Source organism: Saccopteryx leptura, chromosome 3, assembly GCF_036850995.1.
Source record: "Saccopteryx leptura isolate mSacLep1 chromosome 3, mSacLep1_pri_phased_curated, whole genome shotgun sequence".
In the NCBI taxonomy this organism is placed as follows: Eukaryota; Metazoa; Chordata; class Mammalia; order Chiroptera; family Emballonuridae; genus Saccopteryx; species Saccopteryx leptura.
Window position 1 is genome coordinate 330,875,629 of NC_089505.1, and position 27,611 is coordinate 330,903,239.

At 37.3% G+C, this 27,611-nt stretch overlaps 1 protein-coding gene across 2 annotated transcripts; it reads left to right on the forward strand.

Moving 5' to 3' along the window:
• The first annotated feature begins 91 nt into the window (after positions 1-91).
• Positions 92-27,393, forward strand: PLEKHF2 (pleckstrin homology and FYVE domain containing 2). Of its 2 annotated transcripts, XM_066379168.1 has the most exons (3): positions 92-342; positions 15,619-15,728; positions 26,274-27,393. In XM_066379168.1, the coding sequence occupies exon 3, from the start codon at positions 26,288-26,290 to the stop codon at positions 27,035-27,037; it is 750 nt and encodes a 249-aa protein (XP_066235265.1). In that variant the 5' UTR covers positions 92-342; positions 15,619-15,728; positions 26,274-26,287; the 3' UTR covers positions 27,038-27,393. The 2 variants fall into 2 exon arrangements, with proteins under 2 accessions (XP_066235265.1, XP_066235264.1); XM_066379167.1 differs by lacking the exon at positions 15,619-15,728 and having other exon boundaries at positions 98-342.
• The last annotated feature ends 218 nt before the right edge of the window (positions 27,394-27,611 follow it).

Below are 27,611 nucleotides of genomic sequence, written 5' to 3' on the forward strand. Positions count from 1 at the left end.
AAGGGCGGGGAGCGAGCGGTGTGGTTGGCTGTGCTTGTGCCCGCGCGCTCGCGCGCTCGCGCATGGCATGTGGGCGGTGGCGCGCCCGTGCGCGCGTAGAGGAGGGGCCGGCTCCAGCGCGGTAGTAGGTTTCGACCAGGGGGGTGGGGGAGTCACCTGAGAGAGGCTACGCCCGTCGCCCGGCCGCTTGTCCGCCGCGTCTGGATCGCGCCGGCTCCGCGGGGCGGCTGGCCGCACACGCTGGGAGGCCGGCGCGGCGAAGCGGGTAGAGTCCGCGCCCCACTCCTGGGACAAGGAGGAGTCGGACCTTGGCCGTCGCCGCCGCTGCTTGTGCCCGGCCGGGTAGGTGAAGGCTGGTTGATTGTCCGCCGGCCCCTGGCGGGCCGGGAGAGGAGAAGCGAAACTTTCCGGCGCTTCTCCTCGCGGTCCCCGGGCTGCTTGCGGCGCGGGGGGGTGTTGTCGTCGCGGGCGGCGGCGGCCGACGCCATGTTGGGGTCTGTGATAAACGGGGCGCTCCCGGGCGGCTCCCTGCGCGCTGGGCCGGCCCGCGGCGCCCGGAGCGGACGCGCAGCCTGCGGGGCGCTGTCGCTGCCGTCGGCGGGCTCCAGAGCCGCCCGCAGGGTCCGCGTCGGTGCGGGTCCGGTCCGCGGATCCGCGGGTCCACGGGGCGGCGGTCGGGCGGACGCACTAAGGGGGCCCAGAGGTCCGGCTGAAAGTTGTGGGACTAGAGGACCAGAGTCCCTGTCGTGTCCAGGGCGTCTTAGGGCTCCAACATGTTTCTGTCCAGAAGTTTGCAGAGTCTGGGCATCAGAGACGTTGTAACTTCAACAGCGTATCTTCAGTGACTTGGGGCAAAAAAAATGGCACCGCAGGATTTTCTGTGATAGAAGCGATGGCCCTTACACATGATTTATTTGGAATCTAAAAATTTTGTGGGTTTGTTTTTTTTTTTTTGCCGAGTTCATGTTTCCTTTTTAAAATTTTATTGAAGGCCGGCAGCTTGCTGTTCATGTTGCTTGAATATAGCCTGTGTCCTCTTGGTCCATGATAGCAATAGTCTGTGTACGGCAGAAATTAGTGGTATTAAGGTAGCAGATAACTAAACCCTGCTTAGTATTCATCGATTCACAAAATATGTAAGTTGATAAATGCCTTCTTGGGTTTCCGTACAGGACTGAAGAACGTCATTAAAGAATGATTTAGACAGGAACTTTGAGAGACTTAAAGGCACGTGTTCTCTTAAGAACCAGGTGAAGTGATGATCCTGATATAGCGAAGTTTTTTTCCTTTCTGGTTCCTTAAAGGTGCATGCCTGCCATGTTTTGAGCATTTACTTTTTTCTGTACTCTGGTAGCTTATGGGGTCCTTAGGTTAATTCAGCATTAACGAAGGCTTCTATTTTTAATCTCTTCGGGTCCTGACAGCACTGGAGGTGAATGGTATTAAGTTACGTATTTGGAAAGCACATATAATCGCATCAGTAAAACTGGTGTACTAACCAAGGCCTCAAACGACATTCAGCTTCAATTACTCCAGTAAATATGACTTGCTATTTTTTAATAAAGGCTTTAAAATTCTGTTAAATTAACTGACAAGACATTTCAACACATGTATGATAAACCCTAAAATGTATCTTGAAGAATTTATCTTAATTTATAGGTAAAAATACAGCTTATGTTCAGATTTGGTTGCTGATTTTCTTATTTATTAAAAAAATTCGTTTTTGTTTTGCTTCGCTGTCAAGTAAGTGCCGTTATACATACTTGTTTTTATGGATGAAGAATTACCTAGAAATGAGGTGACTTAACTAACTGCACAAATCTAGCAGCCATTCTGGGGTTTAACTCAGGTCTTATGGCTCTGAAGTCCTCTCATTTTTCTTATAGTATCATTTTATAATAGTGATCTGTTACAAAGGTGTTTGTAACATCTCTGTCCACTTTTTCCTGTGTCTTGCTGCTCATTCTAATTTTAATTTAGTTTCTCAATATGAATACTTATTTTCAAGAGAGCTGATATACAAGGGTTCTTGTACTGAAAATTTTCCTCCTGAAAATGCTTAAGCCTCTATATTACTTAAAGCCTTTTTTGCCCTGTTCTTAACCACAATCCCTCTCTATCTACAAGAATAATTCACTTATCCCATTGCATCTCAGTAAATATTCATTGACCTGTCATGGTACCTCCTTGACAGCAGGCTTTGCAGGTCTGATTTGCCTCTCCAAACCCAGTGTGCAGAGAACATAGCAGATGCTCATGGAAGGCTTGAGCAGATGAGTACACATATGTTTCTTGTAAATATACTTCATGAATTTCTTACTAGAGTTCAATTTCCATGGCATAGTAGTTAAATATTCTCTAATGCCTTTATTTATTTATTTTTTTGAGGATATACCTTGGTAACTCAAATTTTGGCCTGGAGATACAGGACTTGAATGTTAAGGAAATTTCCAAGTAAATTATGGACTGAAATATACACTATATAATCAGCAAAGAAGAGCCATGGGTCAACAAAAGGATAATAATCATAGTATTAAAGTGTGATTGCATTTATTTACACAGGATGGAAATAGAGTTAATGCCTAAACGTTTTGAGTTATGTTTATACATTTTAAGTTCTTTGATGGAGCAGAGGTAATTTTTCTGCCAGTTAGTGTTTTGTAAGAATTGTCTTAGGATTTTGATTTAGTATGCCTTGCTTAGTGGAAAGCATGTACAAATTACTTTTCTGTTTATAAATTTTCTTTGAGAACCAGCTTTGTACACCAGCTGCATGTTTAATAGCAACATGAATGTACATGTTGGCTGAACCCAATGAAATGTGCTTAATAGATATGCTTTTAGAAGGCTATTTTATAAGTTGCAAGAGCCCTGTATTCTGTAATAAAACTGCTGTAGAATTTGAGGTTAATTCTCTGCCCCCCACCCGTGATAACTTTCTCTCCAGTGAATCCATAAACTACAAACTGGTGTGCTGCTCAATTTGGTACGTTCTGGGAAGAAAATACAACAGTAGACATTCAGGTCGTTCCTGTGAGTGCTAGAGAAAGCAAGTTACATATAGGACTGGAACAAAAAAGCAAACCTGAATCCTATCTAGCTCTGCTCCTTACTAGCTTGTGACTCATGGACAAGTCCCTTCACTTCTCTAAGCTTTACTGGTTTTGTTTGTGAAATGTACAAAGAAATATCTGCCTCACAGTGTTGTGAGGATTTACTGAGGTGTTCGTAGAAGTGCCTATTGTATGAAGTTAAGTAAGTTATATTAACAAATGAACAGAGTAACAGTGAATTATTTAGAAGCATAGAATTAAAAAAAATTTAAAGGAAGGTAACCTTTAGAAATCCGTAGTTCAGGTGTCACACTTGGCTGCACATTAGAATTCCCTCAGTGGCTTCTTAACAATACTGATACCTTAATGCCACCGTACAACAAATAAATTAGAATTACTGGGTTTGGGTAGTAGGTAGTTTTATCCTTTTTCCCCCCACCCATTATTTTAATGTACAGTTGGGGTTGAGAACCATTGATTTAATTCAGTATCCTATGTCCTTATTTTCTTCATTTTGTGGTGGAATGAAGTGCAGAGAAGGTTAAATGGCAGCCAAATTATTATCATTCAGGCTAGATGTATTTGCAGGGGAGGAAAGTGAAATTCATATAGGTTAAAGAATAGTTACATTTATCTCAAACCAGAAAGGCCACATTTGGAAATACAGATCACTAACTCCAGGGACCTTTACCTCTACTCTACATCAACATCCTTGTCATTATTTAACCTTGTCATCATTCAGAACTACCTCTGCTCTTAAGCTCAGTTGCTAGAGATGGTGATTGAATGCCTGTCTTTCTTTGTATTTCTGTTTTCTGTCATACTTGATGAACAAGCTTTTTGTCTTCATTGTCACCTCTAGTTCCAGGTTGTTAGTTTTCTTCTGTCTTTGCAATCCTGCACTCTGTTGTTCATATTCTGTGAACTCACTAGCACTGTATAGACCTCCTCTCCTTGACCTTTTTGTTTATAACTGGTCAGTTCTCAACTTGTAAATGTCACCATTTACTTTTTCTACTTTTGTCCCTGCCTACCACCTCTGAAAACAGTCACAGCTGTGGTGACTGTTAATACTTGTTTTCCGGCTACCTATATACTAGTTGCTTTCTAATCCTTCTCTTTGTATGTGTGTGTGTGTGTGTGTGTGGGGGGGGGGGATGGGGGGTTCATGAATCAGTATCGTCCATTCCTTTTTTTTAATTTTAAAATTTTATTTAGAAAATTAACTTTAACACAAGAGTAATATGTTTCAGGTACACATTTCTGTGGCATTTGAACTGTTGATTATGTTGTATACCTATCACAAAAAGTCAAATCATTTTCCATCACCTTATACATATTTGTCTTCTTCACACTCTTCCCCACATCCCCTCCCATGTCCACATCTCCCATGTCCCCTTCCCCCAAGTAACCACTTCACTTTTATGTCTATGAGTCTCAGTTTTATATCCCACCTGTGTGTGAAATCATCCAGTTCTTAGCTTTTTCTGATTTACTTACTTCACTCAATATAATGTTCTCAAGGTCTATCCATGTTGTCGTAAATGGCACTTTGTTATTGTTTCTTATTCCATTGTATATACGTACCACATCCTCTCTATCCAATCCTTCATCGAGGGACACTTTGGTTGTTTCCATGACTTGGCCACTGTGAATATGCTGTGATTAAATGGAGGTGCATGTGTTTTCAAACTTTTGGGTAGATACCCACCCAGTAAAGGGATTGCTGGGTCATATGGTAATTCTATTAATTTTTTGAGGAAACACCATACTTTCTTCCATAATGGTGGTACATTTCCGATGGCTTTAGGCGACCCCTGTGTTTTGGTCGTTTGACCCCCGCCGGGGTCGCGACCCACAGGTTGAGAACTGCTGTTCTAATCCATGAACATGGAATAGTTTTCCATTCCATTGTGTCTTTTTAAAATTTCTTTCAATAATCCTTTGTAGTTTTCAGTATGTAGGTCTTTCACAACCTTTGTTAAGTTTATTCCTAGATATTTTATATTTTTTGTTGCAATTGTAAAAGGAATTGTTTTTTGAGTTCATTTTCTGATGTTTCATTGTTGGCGTAGAGGAAAGCAATGGACTTTCGTGTATTGAGTTTGTATCTTGTGACTTTACTGGTTTATTGTTTCTAATAGTTTTTCAGTATAATCTTTGGATTTTCTATGTACAAGATCACGTCATCTGTAAAAAGTGATACTTTTACTTTTCCGATATGGATGCCTTTTATTTCTTTCCCTTGCCTGATCGCTCTGGCTAAAACTTCTTGAACTATGTGAAATAAGAGTGCAGAAAGTGGGCATCCTTGTGTTGTTCCTGATTTTTGAGCAAAAGCCTTCATTTTTTTTTCACCATTTAGCCTGATATTAGCTGGTGGTTTGTCATATATGGTTTTTATTATGTTGAGGTACTTTCCTTCTATTCCAATTTTATTGAGTGTTTTAAACATAAAAGGATGTTGTATCTTATTGAATGCCTTTCCTGCATCTGCTGATGGGATCATATGATTTTTTTTTATGTTTTGTTGATGTATATTACATTGATCGATTTCCATATGATGAACCATATTTGTGTTCCTGAAATGAATCCCACTTGATTGTGATGTATTATTTTTTTAATATGTTTTTGTATTCTATTTGCTAGTATTTTGTTTACGATTTTTGCATCTGTATTTATTAGAGATACTGGTCATTAGTTTTCTCTTTTTGTGTTGTCTTTGCCAGGTTTGGTAGGAGGGTTATGTTGACCTCATAAAATGTGTTGAGGAGTATTGCTTCTATGTTTTGGAAGACTTTGAGGATAGGTACCAAATCTTCTTTGAGTGTTTGGTAGAATTCACTACTCTAGCCATCTGGTCCTGGACTTTTGTTTGGCGGAGGTTTTTGATAGTTGTTTTGATTTCCTCCCTGCTTATATGTCTATTTGGGCTTTCCACCTCTTTGTGACTCTATCTAGGAAGATTGTATAGTTCTAGGAATTTATTCATTTCCTCTAGGTTGTTGAATATAGTGACATATAATCTTTCATAATATTCTATGGTCCTTTGTATATCTTTGCTGTCTGTGGTAATTTCACCTCTTTTATTTTGGATTTTGTTTATATGAATCCTTCCTCTTTTTTCCTTAGTGAGTCAAGCCAGTGGTTTGTCAATTTTATTGATCTTTTCAGAGAACCATCTTTTGTTGTATTGATTTTTTTTGAGTGTGTATGACAGAGACAGAGTTAGAAAGAGGACAGATAGGGACAGACAGACAGGAAGGGAGAGAGATGAGAAGCATCAATTCTTTGTGGCACCTTAGTTCATTGATTGCTTTCTCATGTGTGCCTTGACCCTGGGGCTACAGCAGACCGAGTGACCCCTTTCTCGATCTAGCGACCTTGGGCTCAAGCTGGTGAGCCTTGTTGAAACCAGATGAGCCTGTGCTCAATCCGGTGACTTCGGGGTCTTGAACCTGGGTCCTCCGTATCACAGTCTGACACTCTATCCACTGCCTCACTGCCTGGTCAGGCTTGTATTGATTTTTTTCTATAGGTTTTTTGTTCTCTATTTCATTTAGTTCTGCTCTAATTTTTACTCTTTCCTTTCTTCTACTGACTTTGGGTTGCCTTTTTTCTTCCTTTTCTAGTTTCTTAAGGTGTGATGTTAGGTTGTTTACATGGGGTCTCTCTGGTTTCTTAACATAAGCCTATAATGATATAAACATCCCTCTTATACTGCTTTTGCTGCATTCTTAAAATTTTGATTTGTTGTGTTGTCATTTTCATTTGTCTATATATGTCTTTTGATCTCTGCTTTTATTTCTTCTTCAACCCAGTCATTTTTTAGAAGTATGTTATTTAATTTCCACATTTGTGTGGGTTTCTTTACTTCCTTTATACAGTTGAATTCTGATTTCAAAGCCTCATGATCAGAAAATATGGTTGGTATAATTTCAGTCTTGAGTTTCTTGATGTTAGTTTTATGGCCCAACATATGGTCTGTCTTTGAGAATGTTCTATGCACACTGGAGAAGGATGTATAATCTGATGTTTTAGTATGAAATATCCTATAAATGTCCATTTGGCCCAGTGTGTCATTTAAGGCCTATTTTTCTTTATAGATTTTCTGTTTGGATGATCTATCTAAAGCTGTCAATGGTGTATTGAAATCTCTAAGTATGATTGTGTTTTTGTCTGCTTTTATTTTTAGATCAGTTAGTACATGTCTTATATATTTTGGTGCTCCGATTTAGTTCACATACATTAAGAAGTGTTATGTTTTCTTGATACAGTGTCCGCTTTTTCATTATGAAATGTCCACTTTTGTCTCTGGTTACCTTCATTGTCTTGAAGTCAGCATTTTCAGATATTAGTACGGCTATACCTGCTTTTCTTTGGATATTATTTGCTTGGAGAACTGTTTCCAACCTTTCACTTTGAATCTACTTTTGTCACTGCTGCTTAGATTTGTCTCTTGAAGGCTGCATATGGTTGGATTTTGCTTTTTGATCTGATCTGCTACTCTGTGTCTCTTTTTTGAATTCAGTCCATTTACATTAAGGTTAATTATTGACACGAGGATTTTCTGTAGCCATTTTATGTTTTGTTTTCTGGTAGCTCTGTGTCTTGTTTGGTTCTTCTTCACTTTTTTGTTTCTGTCAGTTGTTTTTGCCTGGTGGTATTCCACACTTCTTTCCCCTGTTTCTTCTTTAAGCTGTGTGTTTTAGAAGTGGCTTTTTCATGGGTGATTACCATTAGGTTATTAAGAGAAAAATGTTCATATGTACAAGAGTCCTTTGTCTTATGAGTTCTTCTGCACTCCATCCTTCTTTGCTACTGCAGATCTTTATCCTCTCTCCCTTTATGTTGTTGTCACAGATTATCCTTGTTTTTATTGTGACCTTGTTGGAGCTTTTACTTGCAGTTTTGATTTGTTTTGTTCTTTGTGTGATCGAATATCCCCCTTGAGTATTTCCTGCATGGGGTTTTCTGGTGATAAATTGCCTCAGCTTCTGTATATCTGTAAAAATTCTTATTTCCTCTTGGTATTTGAAGGATAACTTTGATGGATGTAGTATTCTTGGCTGATAATCTTTCTCTTTTTTTGAATGTTTGGGTCCACTCTCTTTCTGGGTTTTAGAGTTTCTGCTGAGAAGTCTGATGATAACCTAATGGGCCTTCCTTTATAGGTTATGTTGTTCTTTTCCCTAGCTGCCTTTAGGATTCTTTGTCATTTATTTTTGATAATTTAATTATGATGTGCCTTAGAATAGGTCTGTTTGGTTTGAGGTAACTTGGTGTTCTGTTTGCTTCTTTGATTCAAAGCTCTCTCTCTTTCCATAGGCCTGGGAAATTCTCATCAATTGTTTGAATAGGCTCTCCATTACCTTCTCCCTCTCTTCTTCTGATATACCCATTATTCCTATATTGCTCTTTCTGATGGAGTCAAACAATTCTTGGTAGAGCTCTCTCAGTTTTTTAAAATTTGTGAGTCTTTTACTCTCTGTAGCATCTCTAGTTGCCTGTCTTCGTTGTCACTGATTCTTTCCTTTATCTTGCTCATTCTGTTAGCTAGACTTGCTACCTCAATCTTCAGTTCATATATTGACTTCTTCATTTCTGTCTTTAAAGTTTCATTCTCCTTGGTGAGGTATTTGCTTTGTTCATTAATTTGTTTTCCAAGGTCGTTAAGTTGCCTATTGATGTCTTTTCGCCTCTAGTTGAGTATTTTCTTAACTTTAATTTTGAATTCTTTATTATTTAAATTCAAGGTTTCTATTTGATTGAGATTTTTTTTTTGGATATTTCATTTTCTTCCTGAACTGTGTCTCTGTCTTGTGTAGCCATGTTATTAGTTTACTTTTCCCTTGATGGCATTTGAGACTGCCATCAAGCACTCTAACATGAACCCTAATAAAAAAAATTTTTTAAATGGAAAATTAAAATGAAAAAATACAATAAAAAATAAGAAAATTATTAAAAATGGCAAGTAAGGAAGAAAAACCACATAAAAGCAATTGAAAGCAAAGAAAAAAAGAAAACACCCACAAAAATAATAGTATAAAAATTAAAATGAAATTCAAAAGAGAAAAAGATTAAAAAATAAGAAAAAAGAGAAAAGGGGGAAAAGAGGAAAAATAAAATTTGATTCTGAGAGGTTTCTTCAATAGGTGTTTCTGTATTGCAGTTTTATTTCTGTGATGTTCCTGGGGTGTCCTCCGCTGAGATGTTGCTGTGGCAATGTAGGCGGGGTCAGAGTCGGAATGGTTTCTGTGGTGTCTTGTGAGTGCTTTACAGCCTTAGCTTTTCCCAGCTTACGGCTCTAGCAATGGCAACCTCAAGTTTTGTGGGTGCCCCTCCCCACCTCTGAACAGACCCAGGGACCGGACATGTAGCATCACTGTTCTTCTTGGGAGAGAGTGGCTCTGGAGAGATAGCTGTGGGGTTTGTCTGCCACTCTCCATTTGGTGGGATGGGGGAGGTGTGGGATATGGAAGGCTGGGGAGCTGCACTTTAGCTTTCTCTGTCTGTTGAGTACCAGCGGCAGGCAGACTTTGGGAACGCTGGCCGTGACCCTCTGGCCTCTTTGGTTTATCTTCCCCTCTGCCCTTCTGTCTCACCACTCCTCCCAGCAGAAGGAGACCCAGTCACACTGAATTTCCCTCTCCATACCCCTCAGACCAGAGAGCCCAAGCTTCCTTTGTGGCCTTAGTCCAGCAGAGAAAACAAGACCCAGTCACTCCAGGTTTGTCTCCTCTCTTTACCAGAGCCCACCATGAATGCATTTTATCTTCTGTCCCCCTTTTCACCCTGACCTACCTTTAGTCCATTTGGTATGTGGATCTTTCCAGTGTGCCTGTTAGTCCAGCTGGGGTTCCTTCACTGTGTTATAGTTGTTCAATTTGTTGAAATTTCAAAGGGAGAGATAAGGAATCTCTCTCATGCTGCCATTACTCTGATGTCTGCCTCTTTCTAATATCAAGTTGACTCATGTTCTCTATTGCTTTTACCCTCAAATTCAGGTTGCTAACCTCAGTCTTGAAACCCTTGACTCTTAGCAGATGACCTTACTTCTTTCTAAAATGATTAATATTTCATGATACGAGGTTTCTGTGTTCTTTCCCTTCCCTTCCCTTCCCTTCCCTTCCCTTCCCTTCCCTTCCCTTCCTCTTTTCCCTTTCCTTCCCTTCCTCTTTTCCCTTTCCTTCCCTTCCTCTTTTCCCTTCCCTTCCCTTCCCTTCCCTTCCCTTCCCTTCCCTTTCTCTTTTCCCTTCCCTTTCCTTCCCTTCCTCTTTTCCCTTTCCTTTCCTTCTTTTTAGAGGAAGAGAGATAGACTACTGTATATACCCTAACTGGGATCTACCTGGCAACACCTGTCTGGGGCCGATACTCAAGCCAGTTTAGCCACTGGCTGTGAGAGGGGGAGAGAAAGAGAGAATGGGGAGAGGGAGAAGAGAAGCAGATGGTTGCTTTTCCTGTGTGCCCTGACTGGGGATTGAACCTGGATGTTCACATGCTAGGCCTACATTCTATCCACTACCAGGGGTCCCCAAACTTTTTACACAGGGGCCAGTTCACTATCCCTCAGACCGTTGGAGGGCCACCACATACAGTGCTCCTCTCACTGACCACCAATGAAAGAGGTGCCCCTTCTGGAAGTGCAGCGGGAGGCTGGATAAATAGCCTCAGGGGGCCGCAATTTGGGGACACCTGCACTAAGCCAACTGGCCAGTGCCTGAATTTTCTTTCTTCTTAGCTTCAACTTTTTTTTTTGTCTTTCCATTTTTATAAGTGGAACTATCCTTAATTTTTTTTAATTGAACTTTATTGGGGAGACACAGGTTAACATAATTATATAGGTTTCAGGTGGCCAGTTCTACAACACATCTCTGTACACGGTCTTGTGTTCATCCTGCTCCCAGGCCTTTGTCACCATTTATTCCCCCATGCCTTCCTCTGCCCTCCCCCTCCCCTCAGCCCCACCCCTGCAGTTACCATACTGTTGTCCATGTCCACGAGGCCTTTTCTGGGGGGGATCCTTTATTCTAGGCCTCCACCTTTCTCACCCATCCTCAGATATTTATACTTGTTTCATTTAAACAGTAAGTAGTTGGGGAAAAATTAAAATGATTTTTGTATTTTTCATATTTTTATTTGCCTATAATTGTATTTGCTTATTGTTTATAATTTTCTATATATTATTAGCATTTTGTAACTTAAAAGTGTTGTGTTTTTTTTTGTTCATGAGAGAATATGTATTCATTTATAAAATTATTAGGCAGTATCAAAATATTTTACCCTAATACATAGATAAAACCAGTACTAAATTTTTGTTGTGTATCTTTCTAGACTTGAAAGGATTTCTATTATATGTGTCGTTTTAAAAACTTTTATTTAATGTATTTCCTTAAATTTTTCCACATTAAATATTAATCTGTATACTCTCAAAAGTTGTCTAGTTCTGGCTGGGTTGCCCAGTGGAGAGAGCATTGTTTTCATGTGCCAAGTTTGATTCCCGGTTGGCACGTACAAGAAGCAGTCAGTGAGTGCTCATCTAAATGGAGCAACGAGGTGATGCTCCTCTCTGTCTTTCCCTCCTCCCCTCAAATCAGTGGAAAAAAAATGTTAAAAACTGCTATAAAAAAGCTTGTCTAAAAATCTATTATATGGATATGCCATAATTTACTTAACCCATCTTCTGTTGCACGTTTAGTTTGTTTTTACCTTTTTAGCATTATAGACAAAGCTACGGTGAACTCTATATGGACAACTTTGTACAGTGGTCTAATTAATTTTTGTATATATTCTTGGGAACAAAATTGTGTGGACCTTCTGAAGTGCTTATATTACCAAAAATGGTATTAAGAATAGTTGTTCCAGTGTATATTCTTAAGACTATGAGTGCCCCCATTACCCCCACATTTTTTCTTTTTTTTTAGAGAGAGAAAGAGAGAGAGAGAGACAGACAGACAGACAGACAAGAAGGGAAAGAGTGGAGAAGCCTCAGCTCATAGTTGCGGCACCTTAGTTGTTCACTGATTGATTTCTCACATGTTCCTTGACTGGGGGGGGCTCCAGCCAAGCCAGTGACCCTTTGCTTAAGCCAGCAACCTTGGGGGGCTTTAAGCTAGCAACCTTTGGGCTCGAGCCAGTGACCATTTGTGTCATGTCTATGATCCCATGCTCAAGCTGGTGACCTTAGGTTTCGAACCTGGGTCCTCACCATTCCAGGCTGATGCTCTATCCGCTGTGCGTGCCACCACCTGGTCAGGCATCAATAATACACCATTTAAATTTTTATTTCTCTGATTAGCATGGAGAAATAACATATTTTTTTCTATTTACTGGTCATTTTCATTTGTTCTTTTGGATTTGCCATTTATATCTTAACCATTTTTTCTTTGGAAGTATTTCCCTTTTTTCTTATGATTTACAGGAACCCTTTATATATATATTAAAAAGTTGACCCTTTGTGATAAGTTACAAATTTTTTTCTTTAATGCTTTTCCCCTCCTCAGTGTTGAAATGTACAATTTTTATGTGGTAAAATGTTTTGTTTTATGCTATTTGACTTTTTCATGTTATATTTAGTCATTTTTCTCTATGGCTAGAAATTTAGGTTCTGTTTTTATATACAGTATTCTCTCCCTCGCCCTTAACAATAGTTTATTTCGCAGGATAAATTTAATTTCTGAGCTTAAATATGGAAAGGTCAAAGGGCAGTGTTTTCTGAAATATGTTATTACACGTTATCATTACTTTTAAATTTTTCCATGTGTTTCACTGCTTATTGTGACTTTATTTAGTCTCTGAGACTTGTGACACATGTGAAAGCATGTTGAAAATGTTTTGTACTGCTCAGTTGTCTCCCCTTATCTTGTCTCTTCTACTTTCTAAACTGGATGTTCCTCAAAGTTTAGTCCTTGGCCCTCTTCTGTATTGCATATCATCAGCCAACTATGTGGATGACTACTAAATCTTTTCTGTCCTGGAGCTCCCTCCTCATCCTGGTGTTTTTGTTTGTCTGATAGATATTTGTCTTATGGGTACCCTAAAGGATCTTCAAGTTAAATATGTCCCAAACTGATTTTTCTCTGTCCCAAAACAAAATTAGCATCTGACCAATGGCTTGTGCTTAAAATTTTGAAGTCATCTTACACTTACTTTTCATCTGCATATTTATAGGTGGCTCCTGAATCCTAACTGCTGCCCCTCAGTAATCTCTTGTTTGCATCTGCCCTTTTTATTTCTGCTGGCAGTTATTGTGGCTTAGGCTTTCATTACCTTTAACTTAGAGACTGTTATAATACCCTTCTATCTTTTTTCCCTTCAATTTGGCTTCTTCAGTAGTCTCTGTAGTCCATACTGTGTACTGCTTTTGTGTACTGATTGATATTTCTCTATTTAAAAAGTTTTTTTGTTGTCATTGCCTGTATAATAAAGTCTGGCTTTCCCCCTTTTTACCAGATTTATGTCCTACTGCTATACTTTCTCCTGGCCCTGGCTCCTCCAGCCTGGGCTCAACTATTTTCTCTCTGGGGAATATATTTATTCCCTAACAGGTTGTTGGCGGTTACTAGAATTATTATTGTGATTAAAAATATTAGAAGGTATTTGAAGAAGCGGTTAATATGTGGTCTGAGTGTACCATATTGAGAATTCTATACCATCATCTGCTGATGTGCCACTTTTGCTTTAAGGCTCAGTCTGAAGTTCTAGTCATTTAAGAGTTTTTCCTAGATCTCCCTGTGATCAAAAGTACCTCTCAAGTAAACCTTTTGCTTCACTACTTTATTTTTTTTTTAATTAAAAAGATGTTTTTGGTTTGTTTCTCCTGTACTCCTTTAGACTTTGAATCTACACAGTAGAGGTAATCAGTCTTCAGTTTATAGCGCACTGTGGGTACCAAAACTCCTTTCTTGTCTGTTTTTTCCTTTCTTATCAAAGATTGTTAGTTTTGAGTGCTTCTACCTTTTAATGCTACTTTGCAAATAGTAAGTGGCCAATAAATGTTTTCTACTTGAAAGTCAATGAAAATTATCGTTGATTTTACTAGCTTCCATATTGCTTAGACTAAAACCCTGGGGATTTAATTTCAGCTTTACTCTTTCACATCTAGTTAGAGCAATTCTGAATCTATTCTCCTGTTGTAAACTTCAGACTCTGACCATTTCCCCTCTACTTTTGCAGTAATTTTTCAGACTCTCCTTTCTCAGTTTAATTGTCATTGTGTGTACAGTTAGTTTCCTTAGAAAATTACGGATCAAATCAAGCTACTCCTTCCAACAGCTTCAGAAAGAACTCTCAGGAACCAATAAGATCTCTTATTTTTTCTCCCTGTTTTTTTCTAGTAAATAATTCCCTCTAGCCTTTCCTGCAGCTGTATAGGTGACATTAAAATAAACAATTTACTTTCAGAGCTTAGTGCTTTTACTTATCATTTTTTGCCTTTTGAAGTTCCATTCATTGTTCACAACCTTTTTCAAGTATTCAAATGCTTCATTCTCTAAACTGTGCCTACCCTTTTAGTTTGCTTACCACTTTGTTAATATTTTTATTGTAGTACTTAATCTCATTGTGCTTTGATTTAAAACCTTGTGGTACGTGTCTTCATTCCCAGTGCCTGATTTAGTCTCTTTTCTTTCTAACACAAAGCAGAAAGTCTTAAAAGTGTATTAAGCAGATTGTAACTTCTTTGAAAAAATACTGAAGATAATTTGGTAGGAATGTGATGGGATAACCAGTTCCATGGTAGTATTTCAGTTGAGTTTTGCCAGCTTAATTTTTCAGATATTATACAATGGTTTCTAATAGCTGTCAGCACTGTACAGATGCTCCTGTAAAAACTTTTTTTTGTTTTTATTTTTTAAATTAGGTGAGAGGCGGAGAGGCAGACAGACTGGCTCCCTCATGTACCCCAATCCACTTGGCAAGCCCCGTACGTAGCGATGCTCTGCCCATCTTGGGCTGCTGCTCCATTGCTCTGCAGCCAAAGCTATTTTAGTCTGAGGTGAGGCCATGGAGCCATCCTCAGCACCTGGGGCCAACTTACTCGAATCATTTGAGCCATGGTTGCCGAAGGGGAAGAGAGAGAGAGGGAGAAAGAGAAGGGGAAGGGGTAGAGAAGCAGATGGTCCTTTCTTCTGTGTGTGCTGACTGGGAATTGAACCCGAAACTTCTACACGCCAGGCCTGCGCTATACCGCTGAGCCAGCCAGCCAGGGCTACATACAAATAGCTTTGGAAATGATGAAGGTTTTTAACGGAATTTTGTTGATGAAAATATGCACACATTGTTTTATTTGCTGACTAAACAGCTGTGCATTTTGGGGAGAGAAGAAGCAATCATATTTATATATATGTTATGAGATTGAGATTTGCTTGAAATCAAGATCTGTTGTGCTCAATACTTAGAATTTGTAATTAGATACTATAGTTAAATTAAATGAACTAGACATTTGCTTGTAAATTTAAAATATGTGGGTCTAGTGAAACACTTAATGTGTGGGGTGTGTTTCCTTATTTTCTGTGAAAATTAGTATAGACATCAAAAATAAAGTTTGATTTTTGTCAAACTCCAGGTGAAGAAGTTGCTGCCACTTTTAACTGCTGGTCATATTCAGCTCAGTGCAGTTCGATAGCATGTATATGCAAGCGTTCAGGAAACTTCAGATCTGAAAGGAATGAGCAGGTACACAAATCCTTGTAAAATGTAATAGAATTAAATGCCATAAAGTACAGATAAAATGGTATGAGAATTTAAAAGTGAAATAGTATCTGGCTGTGAGGCTACTGAACTGACTGCATCTTGAAGGACTGGTAAGATTTCAGAATATCCAGGGAGGGGAGGACATGTTAGCCCAGAGTGGGCAGGAAACCTAGAGTATATTCTGGGGAATAGCTAGTAGTCTGGTTTGACCACAACAGAGAGAAGGTCCAGAGGAGGTAAAACTGGAAAGAGTGAGTGGGACAGGCTGGGGCTTGATTGTGAAGGGCATTGCATACCAGGTTAAGGATTTTGGATTTAATATGGCCAGGGAATACTTGGTTTTTGAGTTAGATTTATCTGATCATAGTTGTAGATAAAGAATATTAATCTTGCCTTGTGTGGTGTGGTTTAAATGCTAAAGACTAGAGAGAGGACTTGTTTAAAACTTGAGGCCCATATTCTTAACCTCTCTCCTACCTTTCTACAGAAAGACCCTGTGTAACTCCCAATGTGGCTGTTCTGGTTTTCCAAATTAATTTTCTGATATCCTCTACTGTGACTTAGTTGTTGTTCTTATATACCATGGTGAATTTCTCTGTCAAGCCTGATATACTTGAAACCGCCTGTACTGACACCCTTAGTCACAGCTTTACTTCTTACTTCCTTTAGTATTTGAAGAAACATTTTGAGCACATTTTATACTTATTACTATATGCTTTAAATTTTTTCTTTTATTTATAACTGGCTTTCCCCAAATATTTATACATAATAAAGTCCATGTATAAAGTATTCCTAGCATATTTATCTCTGAAGGTAGCAAAATATAATGGAAAAAACATGCATTCTTATAGAACCTAGTAATGAGACCATAGGAAAATTGTCCATGATTCAGTTTACTTTGTCAAATGGATCACTTAAAAAAATTGAAACTACCCCATGACTTAATTTACATTTTTTGTGAAGCAGATCACTTAATGAAATTGAAATTAGTAAACAAATAGTAAAATGTGGACATGCCTACCACATGTGTAGGTATTGAATAAATGTTAGTTTTTTTCTGTTTTCCTTTTTTTGGCTAAGACTGTAGAATGAGTCTGCTTTTCAGAAAGAGACATATTTGGTGCCTAGAAGAGATTTAAAAATTACTATCACTTCTCCCTAACTGTGATTCACAATTCTGAAGTTTCAGTTCTTCTCAATGCAGCTTTACGTGAGTTCAAAATTAAAATATAAAAGCTTGTTTTTTCAATGAACCTGTTTCCTTTTTATCACTGTTAATTTCTACAGTTGGTTTTCACAGTGGCAGATAATCCTAGTGGAAAAAGCAGGAAAAAACTTTGTCTCTTCTTACTGATGGAATAAGAAAATTTACTAAAATTCAAAATTTAATTTGCTGAACTTTCTTTAATCCTGCTAATATTTTATTAAAAGTCTCACCTAGAATTCCTTGATTATTTCTGTGCTTACTATAGAATTTGTGAAATTATGAACTGTCTTGTTCTTTGCATAAGGTAGGCATTCAGAACAGTTGTTCATCATTTTGACTTAGATGCATTAGAAGAGGGTGTAGTTTGCTCTCATGCTTACACATTTGCTCAGGGAGGCTCTCTACCTTTGATAGTCTGTTGCTGTTTGGTTTTACCTCTTCCTTCCCTACTTTCCTGTATGTTTCTCCCTTTCCTTTTACATTTTCTGAAAAATATCAATTAGGCAGTAACAGATTTTAAAATCTTGATTTGTATTAAGAAAGTAAAAAGTTTGATTAAAAATTAGTTTGTAGACAAGGGAGGCTTGCTGCTGCTGCTGCAGCCACAGCCTCCTCGTCCCCCTCCCTCCCACCTTCTCTTCCTCTGTCATTTGTGTTAATTTTTTATTCAGTGCCTGAGCTTAGATTAGAATTCAGGTCTTTTGGTTCATAGGTCATTGATTTTTCTCAGTATAATGCACAGTTGAATACTGCAGTTCACTGATATCAGATGTCATGGGTACGTGTACGGAATCTGATAATTTTTTGTCTTAACTCACCTTTACGGATAAGTAGTATTGATTTTCAGTAAGAAGAACTGGGCCATAGTATTTTGTGACAGTTGGGCTTTTTTCTCAGTTGTAAATAGTATTCTTTCTCTTTTTAAAAGAGTTTTTACCTCTTCTAGTAGTATTATATATATTTTTAACAGGTGAAGAGACATTCCACTGAAGAACATATTACTTTAGCAACAAGATATTACCAAAAGACTAGGATGGAATTTGGACAATTCAAATGCAGTACATTTGTGAAGGAGATAACTTGAAACTTTGAATTGTTTAATTTTTAAAAATTGAAATATAAAGCTGGCTTTATGAATGTTGAGACTTGGTGGGGGGTGGGTTATGGTTCTTATATTTTTAACTATGAATTAAGATTTCCAGACACTAATTGCTAAAAAAGAAGACAAAGGAAGTCAATTGGAAAACTTTGGAATTTATAAAGTTCTGTGAAGTGTCTGGATGTGAGGAATCCCTCCTCCCTAAATTTCAAGTTTTCTTACCGATAGTAATGAATTAAAAAATATGTGGGAAAGAGATTAGATTCATAATAACAATAATAGCAATGAAATACTTGGGAACTTTCCTAAGAAATGTAATAATCTTGTGAGAAGAAACCTACAAAACTACTGGGTCACAAAAGGAGATTTGAAACCTTGGGAAGAGACACTGTCAGCGTGGCTGGGAACACTAAAAACTGTAGATGTTAATTTATTCTAAATTAATTTATGGGTGTAATATAAGTTCCATCAAAATTTCAATGGATTTGCCTGTTTATTTTTTCATTTATTTATTGTAACTGAAAAATGGTTCTCAACCATTGCTGCACATTAGAATGACTCGAGGCCCTTTAAATATTCCAGTGCCCAGACCATGCTTCACATTCCCTGGACCAATAGAATGGATAGAAGCAGAATATCCGGGGGAGCATTGCTGTCAATTTTGGTTTTTGAGTTTTTATTTTAAGTAGATCTAATTATTTGCAGTAATTGATATTTTGTGACTTTTATTATTTCTTAGAGATATTTACAAACAAAAAGGAAATGTAGTTATTTTTAAAGAATAGAATAAAATTCATTCTAGCTTGCCATTACATGGGTTCACTGGTCAAGTATAAATCTAAGATGGGATCTTGTTTTTCTTATATCTTGAAGCATTTTGCTATTTCAGTATCTTAGGAATTATTTAATCAAAAAGAAGAAAATGGAAGAGTGGTATAATTGCCTAGATGATGATGCTGTGATGAAATAATTCATTATTGTACCCTCTTTTAGTTTAATTATTGCATTGCCCAAAGTATTGCATCATCTTTGAAGAAGCTACAAAAGCAGTTTGAAGATATTCTTGTTAGTCTTTCTGTTTGTTTGGTTTAAGCTTTCATTTAATATATTTGAAAATTTTAATTTCTTTATTTTTCTTTTTCCATCTTTAATGGGAAAGAAAACTGGGAAAGGTAGACATTCAGAACTAAGAGACAAGTCAAAAGATGAGTGCAAAGAAACAGCAACACTTAAACTAATGATGATGAATCATTATTAAGTACAAGTGAAATCTCAGACTGGGAGTCTTCAGATTTTTCTTAGATGCACATTCTCAAACTCAGAATTAATAAACAGTATTACTAAAGAAAAGAATGAAAATACAGTTGACCATTGAACAATATGGGTTTGAATCACGTGGGTCTACTGCATATAAGCAGATTTTTTTCAATAAATACCTCTACTGTTTTCATTTGAGGTTGGGGGTCTGCAGATAATACAGAGGGCCAACTTATCATATGTATCAATATAGGACATTTTATATAGGGGAATTGATCATGTACTGATTTTGGCATATGTGAAGGGGAGTTGGGTGGCTGGGGCTGGAACCAGTCCCCCACAGATACTGAGTGACAGCTTAAGCTTTTGAGGAGTCAAAAGTTAAACAAATTTTTGACTGTGGGGCGGGGGGTGTAGGTGCCCCAACCCTTGTGTTGTTCAGGGGTCAGTTGTATTACAGATTAATACGTGAGAGCTTATGAGCAGTTAGTTGCATTCAAAGGATGCTGCTATTTTGGATAAATGTACCTTCAATACCAGAGAAACATGGAATAAGAAATTTGCTATGTTAAAATTTTATATTTAGATTTCTCAAAGTAATTTTTTTTTACTATCTCTTTATTTTTATTTATATGAATTAGTCATAAAATAGCTTAAAATACTAAAATTTAAAAGGGTATTTTGGACTTGAGTAGTAAATTGGATGATTATTTTTCCTGGTACACTGAAGGCTAATGCTTCCCTGTGGTCCCTGTGTTCAGCTAAGGTTGAGGACCACTGTTTTTAGTAGACTTAATTTGGACAAATACACAAAGGAGATTTAAGTAAAACGTTTTTGAAAGGTTAAGTAATGGAAAAAAAAAAAGGTTAAGTAATGGGGTTTATATAGTCTAGACTAGTTCTGCCAGATGTATGGGACTGACCAAGAATTATGAAGCAGTTGAATATATATATTAGAGCAGACAGCCTAGAGCAGACGTTAGATTAGGGAACAATTGAACGTGATAAAGAGAATGTCATATCAATAAGTTAGATTATTAATATCATTAATAAGAGGTACCACTTGTTGACCTCTTGCTGAATATTTATATACATTATTTCATTTAATCTGTTTTTTCTCTGACATAGCTGCTATTATTCCCAGTTGTTACAAGCGAGGAGACCCGAGGTCACACAGTACTTGGTGATTCTGGAGCAGTTCGTTCACTCTTTTGGGATGCAAACATTTGTAAAGAGAAAAGGAATTTTTATCAATGTGAGAGTAAATTTCAGATGGATAAAAGAAATATAAAATTTATATCACAAGATAGGTAATAAATGTATCTGATATTTTCCATTATTTAGGAGGGAGCTGCTCCTAAGGCCGGGTTGCTCAGTTTGTTAGAGCGTCGTCATGAAAGCCATGGTTGCCAGTTTGATTCCATGTCAGGGCACATACAAGAAATCAACCAATGAATGTATAAATAACGGGAACAACAAATCTGTTTCTCCCTCTTTCCCATCCTTTTACTCTCTAAAAATCAATTAGAAAGAAAGAAAGCTATCTCTGTGTCAAATACCATAAACAAAATGATAGATTAATATATGAAGAAAAGCAAAGAAATAAATGAGTTAATAGCCTTTGTGCATAAAATAATCATTAATATTGATAGCCCCTAAATATATATTTATATATGATCTAGAAATACAAATAGTTATTAACATATTAGGAAGTGGCTGACTTCACTACATAGCTATGTAATTTGTAAGGTTGATAAGATGCTGGAGGAACTCAACTCGTTTATATCAATTAGCTTATGGTAAAATTGGTTTTGATATATTTTTTTGCTTACAGTCACAAAACTTAATGACCTTAGGTAGGGACTTACTGTATTCAATAAATGAGTTTTTTGCTGTATCTTGGCACCCTGTGATTTTCTTCTTTGCACTTACCTTTCAGAATTACCAATTTGTTTACTTTACTTTCTTCTTCACTGGACTCTAAGCTCAGAGAGGAAAAAAATGATATCTGGCATCTGGAAAATGTTCAATAAATGTTGAATGAACAAAATAAAAGTGAATGAAATGAATAAAATGAGATACGACTTTTGTTAAAATCCTGGCTGATGAAATTTTTAAAGAAAAATATTTTCTGTGAGACAAAATGGGATGGATGCAGTCATTGTGCTGCTTGGTACATTGGTGTTACTTTTCAGAATGGAAATTTTGTAAAAGGTAGCAAAAGCCTTAAACATTCATGCCTTTTGACCCAGTAATTTTACTTCTTGGAATCCGTCCTAAAGAAGTCATCTCTGCCAACCGAAGGGGAAGCTTTCTTTCTAGCTCTTCCTATATTTACTGGTAGTCCTTCCTCAGAAAAGTAGACGGCTCCTATTGGACCACATTTTGTAGTCTTCTGCTTCCTCTGTCTTGTCCCTCAGTGAGTAAAATATGCAGAGGATTTAAATCCTTGCCTGGGCCTAGTAATCTTGTATTCTAGCACTCAAAAAGGCTTTAAGAATTCCTGTTGTTTGAGGCACCTCAGTGTTGTGGTGGTAAATTTGGATTTGGGTTTTGAGAGAAGACTGAGGCCCTGCTCAAAGGATAGTGCTCTAATCCAGTTTACCAAAGAACCTTGCCTTGGGGTATTGAGTAGTAATTCAGCTAAAAATGTACTTTGATTTGCCTTTTCCATTCACCCTTTCCTTCTTCCCTCCTTCCCTCCCTCCCTCCCTCCCTGCCCTACTCACCCCCAACCTTACAGCCTTACAGTATAAAACGTACTTCTTATGTAGGTTATTGTCAAACTTTGAAAGCTGTTGGTTCCAGCCAAATACCAATTAATAATACCCCAGATTTCTCTTATGTTTCATCATTCTTAAATGGGAGAAGGACTAACGAAGAGAGATAGATGTAGGCTTAATAAAACTGCAAAATGTGTATAATGAAACAGTATCAGGAGACTTGCAAAATAAATCATGATGACCTAGTCTTTCAGATTATTTGTTCAAGATAGCATTCTCTTATCTATCTTCAGTATTTTGGGGGTTTGCAGCGAAGGTCCAGAGGTTAGCAGTAGCTTTCTTAGTTCTTTGTAGTCTCAGTGGAGCCTTAAGAAGTAATTAGCGTACAGTAATATACTGTTAACAGCACAGAGGAATCAGATTGAGCCCCAGTTCTGTGACAGCTTTGGGCAGGGTACTTAACTCCTTTGTTTCTGTTTACTCATCTATAAAATGGAGCGAATAGAGCATAATTATACTAAGGTTAACCTGAGTGGGAAATATGATAATGAATGCAAAAGACTCAGTTGCTTGCCTCAGCTCCGGTGAATAAATTCCAGGCTGCTTTGCCCTTTACACCATTGACTCTCTGTTGGTGTCTTAGTTCTTTGTTCAGCTCACACTTCAGTTAATATTATTAGATACTTGTTTGGAAGATAATAATTTCTCTAGTTCTCAAGAATTTGAGACAGTTAAAATCAGAAGGTAATAAATGTAAAAAGTACTGCACAGATTTGTGGTAGTTTTAATTCTAGGAATAGTAATAATAGGAAACCTGTTTACATTGCATGTGAATTGATTAATATCTCTTATGTTCAAATGAGTAGAATTAGCATTTGATTGTGATGGGAATAAATAGGTACTTTCAGTTTTCTAGAAGTGCCAACCAATCTCTTTTCTGCCTTTGGGCCTTTAAAGTTACTCCTTTTGCCTGGAATATTCTCCTTGTCCTCACCCCTCATCCTACATACCTAGTTCTTCCTTATCAGCCTTCCCTGGCTCTGGCACGGTAGGTCTGTTGGTTAGAGCATCATCCCAACATGCCAAGATTGTGGGTTTGATCCCTGGTCAGGGCACATACAAAAATCAAACAGTGAATGAATAAATAAGTGGAACAGCAGACCAATGTTTCTCTCTCTCTCTCTCTCCCCCTTCCCTTCTCTCTCTAAAAATTAATAATTAAAAAATTTTTTTAGAAAGGTCTTTCCTGACTATCCAATCTGGGTAGCTTTCAGTTTATTTTTTTTTAATCACAACATTAATTACTACTTGGTTCTTAATTTTATTTTATTTTCCCTCTCTCTAAGTAGGATGTAAGCCAGGGTTCCCCAGACTTTTTACACAGGGGGCCAGTTCACTGTCCCTCAGACTGTTGGAGGGCCGGACTATAAAAAAACTATGAACAAATCCCTATGCACACTGCACATATCTTATTTTAAAGTAAAAAAACAAAACGGGAACAAATACAATATTTAAAATAAAGAACAAGTAAATTTAAATTAACAAACTGACCAGTATTTCAGTGGGAACTATGCTTTTCTTACTGACCACCAATGAAAGAGGTGCCCCTTCTGAAAGTGGGGCGGGGGCCGGATAAGTGGCTTCAGGGGGCCGCAGTTTGGGGACCCCTGATGTAAGCCTTGAAGAGCAGGGACTTTACCTGTGTCATTTCTTATATTTTTTCTGAATGTTTGAATATAATGTAAAGTATGAAAAGTTATCCTCAGTTGTACTTCCCAGTGGTAAATAACCATTGTTGATATTATGTTTTACAGTTTTCTAATTTTATTTTCTGTGTGTGCTTATGTATTTATGTGTCTATGATTATATGCATTTACACCATATATTGTGTCCAAAGATGAACATTGTTTTACTATATTTTATGTCTGTAATTGGGATGCCATATAATCAGCGTTATGCCGTGATTGAATTGGAAGCATTTTTCTTTCTTAGTGGCACATAAAATGCAAATGTGTCTTAAAATTCAGAGCATCTTAGATTTGATATAGATTTTGAAACAAAAAAGAGAAAATGATGTTAAATTCTCTCCCCACCTGAATAAATATCTTGAGCATTTTCCCATATCACTATATTTAGATCTCATTCTTAACAGATATCTAACAGTTTATAAAGGATGTATCATATAAATTATTTAATTCCTCTTGATGGACATTTGGAGCTCTTGATTTTTATTTTTTTGGTAGTATTGTTAAAACAGTACTGTGCTGAATATCCTTCTATAAAATTTTATGCACTTGAGTGAAGTTTCTTTTGATTAACACCTGATTAGTGGGTATACATTTTCTAGTTTATGAGGGTGCCTGTTTCCCTATCTCCTCAGTAGTATTGCATTTTTAGAAATTTAAAAACTTGTTGATCTGATAAGTGAAAAAACGACCTAATATTTTAATGTAATTTCTTTAATTATGATTGAGATTGAGCTTTTTTTCATGTTTTATTAGCAATTTTTATTTCCTCTTCTGTGATGCTCTTGTGCATAGGATAGTAGACCTTTAGTTGACTGGCAGATTTGCCTTAATTAAAAAGAGGTTGTATCACAATTTGGAGCCATGCATTAGGATATTAATTCTTAGGAACAACTTTTAGGGTGTAACCCACCCTTGTGGAGGGCAATAGAATTTTATAAAGACCCAGATTTGGGGATGAGACAGAATTCAGGATAATCAGAATTATATCCTTTACAGTGGATACCAGGAAGGATTATAGCATTGTCAGTTTGTGAGTTGAATACTGGAACTTAGACTATGTTTTAAACTTTAAATGCTCCTCTTCTCTTTAATATGCTTGATTTAAGTGTGGTAGATTAGGTTAGTAGTTGTGAAATAGGACACAACTCTAGGATTTGAGTGAAGTATCAATATAAACATTGGAGCTATAGATTATTATATCTATGATGGTTTAAGATTAGATTTAATATGGGTTTGCTGTGCCAGTCTGTCAGTTTCAAAGTTGGCTATCAGAGGTTTCTGCCATTTAGGTTCCACTGTAGTCTGCGGAGGAGACAGCTGGAAGGTACAAAGAACATAAAGAGTACAGAGGAAGGTGCTTAGTCTTAAGAGTTCAAGGAGGGGCTTCTTGTGTAGATATGATAAAATAACTGAGTATTGAAGAATGACTTAGAGTTAGCTGTGGGGTAGTAAGTAGTAAAGGATACAATATGAGAGAAGACGTGAATGGATGAAATGGACTACAAGTAGGTAGGGTATTCCTGGAACGTGAAGTTTGAGGTGAAGGTGACTATGATGAGTCTGAGAGATACTGTATTTCCCCATGTATAAGATGCACCTTAATTTTGGGGCCCGAAATAATAAAAAAAAAAGTATTACATAAAGGTATTGAACTCAAGTTTTATTCATCATAAAATTCATACAACTCTTCATCACTGTCAAAACTCCCATCCATTAACTTGTCCTCATCTGTCTCTGATGTCGAACCACTGTCTTTATATATTGACTCATCCTCAGTTCTATCTATGGCATTTGAAATGCCACAACTACTGTATAAGACACACCCAGTCTTTAGACCCCAAATTTTTTGAAAAGGGGTGCATCTTATACATGGGGAAATAAGGTAAGTAAGAATCAGATAATGATTTAAGTGCTGTGCTAAAGATTCTACATTTTATAGGTTAAGGGAAGTAATTTTGAATACTTTCATGGTCATATTTGTATTTGAGAGATCATTACCTGAAGATTGATTCTGAGGCAAGACCAAAGGCAAGAAGACTTGCTGGGAAATAGTTAATTCATCTGAGAGGATTAAGGCCTTAGCTCAATGGTAATTTTTTACTGAAAAAATCAGTCATTTCTTTTTGTTTATATAATATTTGGTCCTCTTGTTCAGAACCTCTCTGAGATTAAATTTCCTGAAACTGGGTTTATTATTTTGCAGAGATGACTTATAGTCATTGTCGGATTGGTGTTCCTTTAAGTCTATAAGAAGTTTGTACTTTTAGAAATTACCTGCCTAACTGGAATGGTGCTATGTATAGATGATTAATAAGTGTTTTTGGTTATTATAAATTGAGAGATGTTAGCCCTTTTGGTTATCTTAGAGGGAAATAATTTTGGAACATTTTGCCTTTTGGGTAAAAGTAATGATTTGTTAGACTAAATTTAGGTTATATTCTTACATGACTTTACAATTTCTGTGTGCTAATTTCTTATTTTCTTTTTTTAAAGGCTATTAGCAAAAGATGGTGGATCGCTTGGCAAACAGTGAAGCAAATACAAGACGTATAAATATAGTGGAAAACTGTTTTGGAGCAGCTGGTCAACCCTTAACTATACCTGGACGGGTTCTTATTGGAGAAGGTGTATTGACTAAGTTGTGCAGAAAAAAGCCCAAAGCAAGGCAGTTTTTCTTATTTAATGATATTCTTGTATACGGCAATATTGTCATCCAGAAGAAGAAATATAACAAACAACATATTATTCCCCTGGAAAATGTCACTATTGATTCCATCAAAGATGAGGGAGATTTGAGGAATGGATGGCTTATCAAGACACCAACTAAATCATTTGCAGTTTATGCTGCCACTGCCACTGAGAAATCGGAATGGATGAATCACATAAATAAATGTGTTACTGACTTACTCTCCAAAAGTGGGAAGACACCCAGTAATGAACATGCTGCTGTTTGGGTTCCTGACTCTGAGGCAACTGTATGTATGCGATGTCAGAAAGCAAAATTCACACCTGTTAATCGACGTCACCATTGCCGCAAATGTGGTTTTGTTGTCTGTGGGCCCTGCTCTGAAAAGAGGTTTCTTCTTCCCAGTCAGTCTTCTAAGCCTGTGAGGATTTGTGACTTCTGCTACGACCTGCTTTCTACTGGGGACATGGCTGCGTGCCAGCCTACTAGATCGGACTCTTACAGTCAATCATTGAAGTCTCCTTTAAACGATGTATCTGATGATGACGACGATGATGATAGCAGTGACTAAGGACATAGTTTGAGTTACTTAATTGGGTATGACTATCTGAGAAGTCAGCTTTGGAGGGAGTGTAAAATTCTGAGCTCTCTCTCAATTTTGCTCTAGCCATGAATTTGCCTGAGAAACTTTTAACCTATGTGCCTTAATATATTCTATAGAAAATATGTCCTGTTGTCATTCCCTTCAACCCTCCTAGAACCCCCCTCCACCCCCACTCTCTACTCTTCTACCAGGTTAGCCTATTACAAATACAGCAGATAAATTTTGGTTTCTTATTCTTGTTTAATTTTGGATTGTTTTCTTGGAAGATTGGGAAAAGGTGTTTATTTAACAGGTCATGTACTACGTTGTTGCTTATTATATGTTCTGTTATATGGAAAAACTAAAAGCAAGGTAATGGATAAAGAAGTATAATGTGGTTAGTTAATATTATAAGCTTTTTTCTAACTAGTCTATCTAATGGTTAAGACACCAGTAGCAAAAATACATGATTTGGAAATACTTTTGCTTTTTCATATACCAAGTGGTGCCTTATCATTGTAATAGCACTGTTATATGAAAGAAACCCCTATCTTCTCACTTT

Excerpts from the sequence above, each read along its gene's own strand:
- PLEKHF2 (XM_066379168.1), top strand. The coding sequence starts at position 26,288 with ATGGTGGATCGCTTGGCAAACAGTGAAGCAAATACAAGACGTATAAAT.